The sequence below is a fragment of the Apiospora kogelbergensis genome (genome assembly GCF_038363985.1).
Source record: "Apiospora kogelbergensis strain CBS 113332 chromosome Unknown utg000007l_segment0_segment0, whole genome shotgun sequence".
Taxonomy (NCBI): domain Eukaryota; kingdom Fungi; phylum Ascomycota; class Sordariomycetes; order Amphisphaeriales; family Apiosporaceae; genus Apiospora; species Apiospora kogelbergensis.
Window position 1 is genome coordinate 1,395,387 of NW_027117424.1, and position 1,170 is coordinate 1,396,556.

The 1,170-nt window shown below is 57.0% G+C and overlaps 1 protein-coding gene across 1 annotated transcript; it reads right to left on the reverse strand.

The window, feature by feature from the left end:
- Positions 1 to 393: 393 nt before the first annotated feature.
- Positions 394 to 1,170, reverse strand: PG998_010799 (uncharacterized protein; the record flags this gene model as incomplete). Its single annotated transcript, XM_066877615.1, has 2 exons — positions 394 to 924; positions 1,093 to 1,170. 2 exons carry the CDS (start codon positions 1,168 to 1,170, stop codon positions 394 to 396), a joined length of 609 nt encoding a protein of 202 aa, XP_066726669.1.

Here is a 1,170-nt window from a genome sequence, read left to right on the forward strand (position 1 = left end):
CTTGATTAGAGACAAGCTTTTCCCGCTTTCCAAGGCAGAACGGGACGGAGGCTTGGCTGTGCCACTGTACAGTGTGTAGACCAGGCTCACAAAAGCAATAGCCAGGCCATCTGGTTGGCATCCTGCCTTACAAGACCAATGAGGACAGCGTCACACGTAGGGGGTGCCACGGTATACATGTGACTAGTAGTTGTTATTAACATTAAAAGCTACAGGAGTGAATAAGAAGTGTTTCTCAGCTAGCCATTTCAATCCAAAGTTTGTTTTTTATTTACTCCTTCCTGACTTTTTGTGCGTACGTGTGCATGTCTGACCGGGATTGAGTAGACCCCCAGGCCGATAAGGTTCTGACATATGCTGACATTCTTGGGATTATCCCGTCATCCAAAATGTTTACAATGCAACGACAAGGCCGATCACACCAGCCACGAGACCACCGACGACCTTTGCGGCGCCCTGTGTAGGGGCCGCGTTGGCGGGCGTGCTGGTCGACGAGGCACCGGCCCCCGTGGAAGTGCCGCTGCCGCCACCGCTGCCGGTCGTCGTGGTCGTCGGGGCGGTGGCGCTCTTGGAGAGGGAGCCGGGCACGCTCATCGAGGCCGTGGCGTTGGAGGGGATCGAGGTCTGGATGCTGAGCAGGGGCTGGGTGAGAGGGGTAGTGGCGGCAGTGGCGCTGGCGCTGGCACTGGACATGGCGGACGAGGGCATGGGCGTGGCGCTGAAGGTCAGCTTGCCGGCCGAGAAGCTCGAGCAGATGTCGTTGCCGGCCTGCAGGGCCTGGCCCAGCTCCTTGGCCGAGCACTTGCTCTGCAGGCAGGGGGCCACCAGGGGCACCAGGGCCGTCTGGGTGTCCTTGCTGCACTGGCACGCCGTGTCGCCGGCCTTGCAGTTGACCTTGGAGAGGGCGTCGGTGAGGCAGGGAATCTGTTTGGTGGCGGAAAGAAGCAGGAGGTTAGTTTAAGCTCTGGATGATCTTCCGTAGAGGATGTTTGGAGTTTCGTCTGTTTTGAATGTCGAAACGAAACGAAACAGACCAAAACAGAGCCGAGTAATGAATGTGCTTTAAGTAAATGCCATCATCAAACAACTTACAGCACAGTCAGGCTCGCCGACAAAGTATCCCTGAGCGGCAGCAACAGCCGCAGAAGCCAAGATGAGACCAGCCTTCAT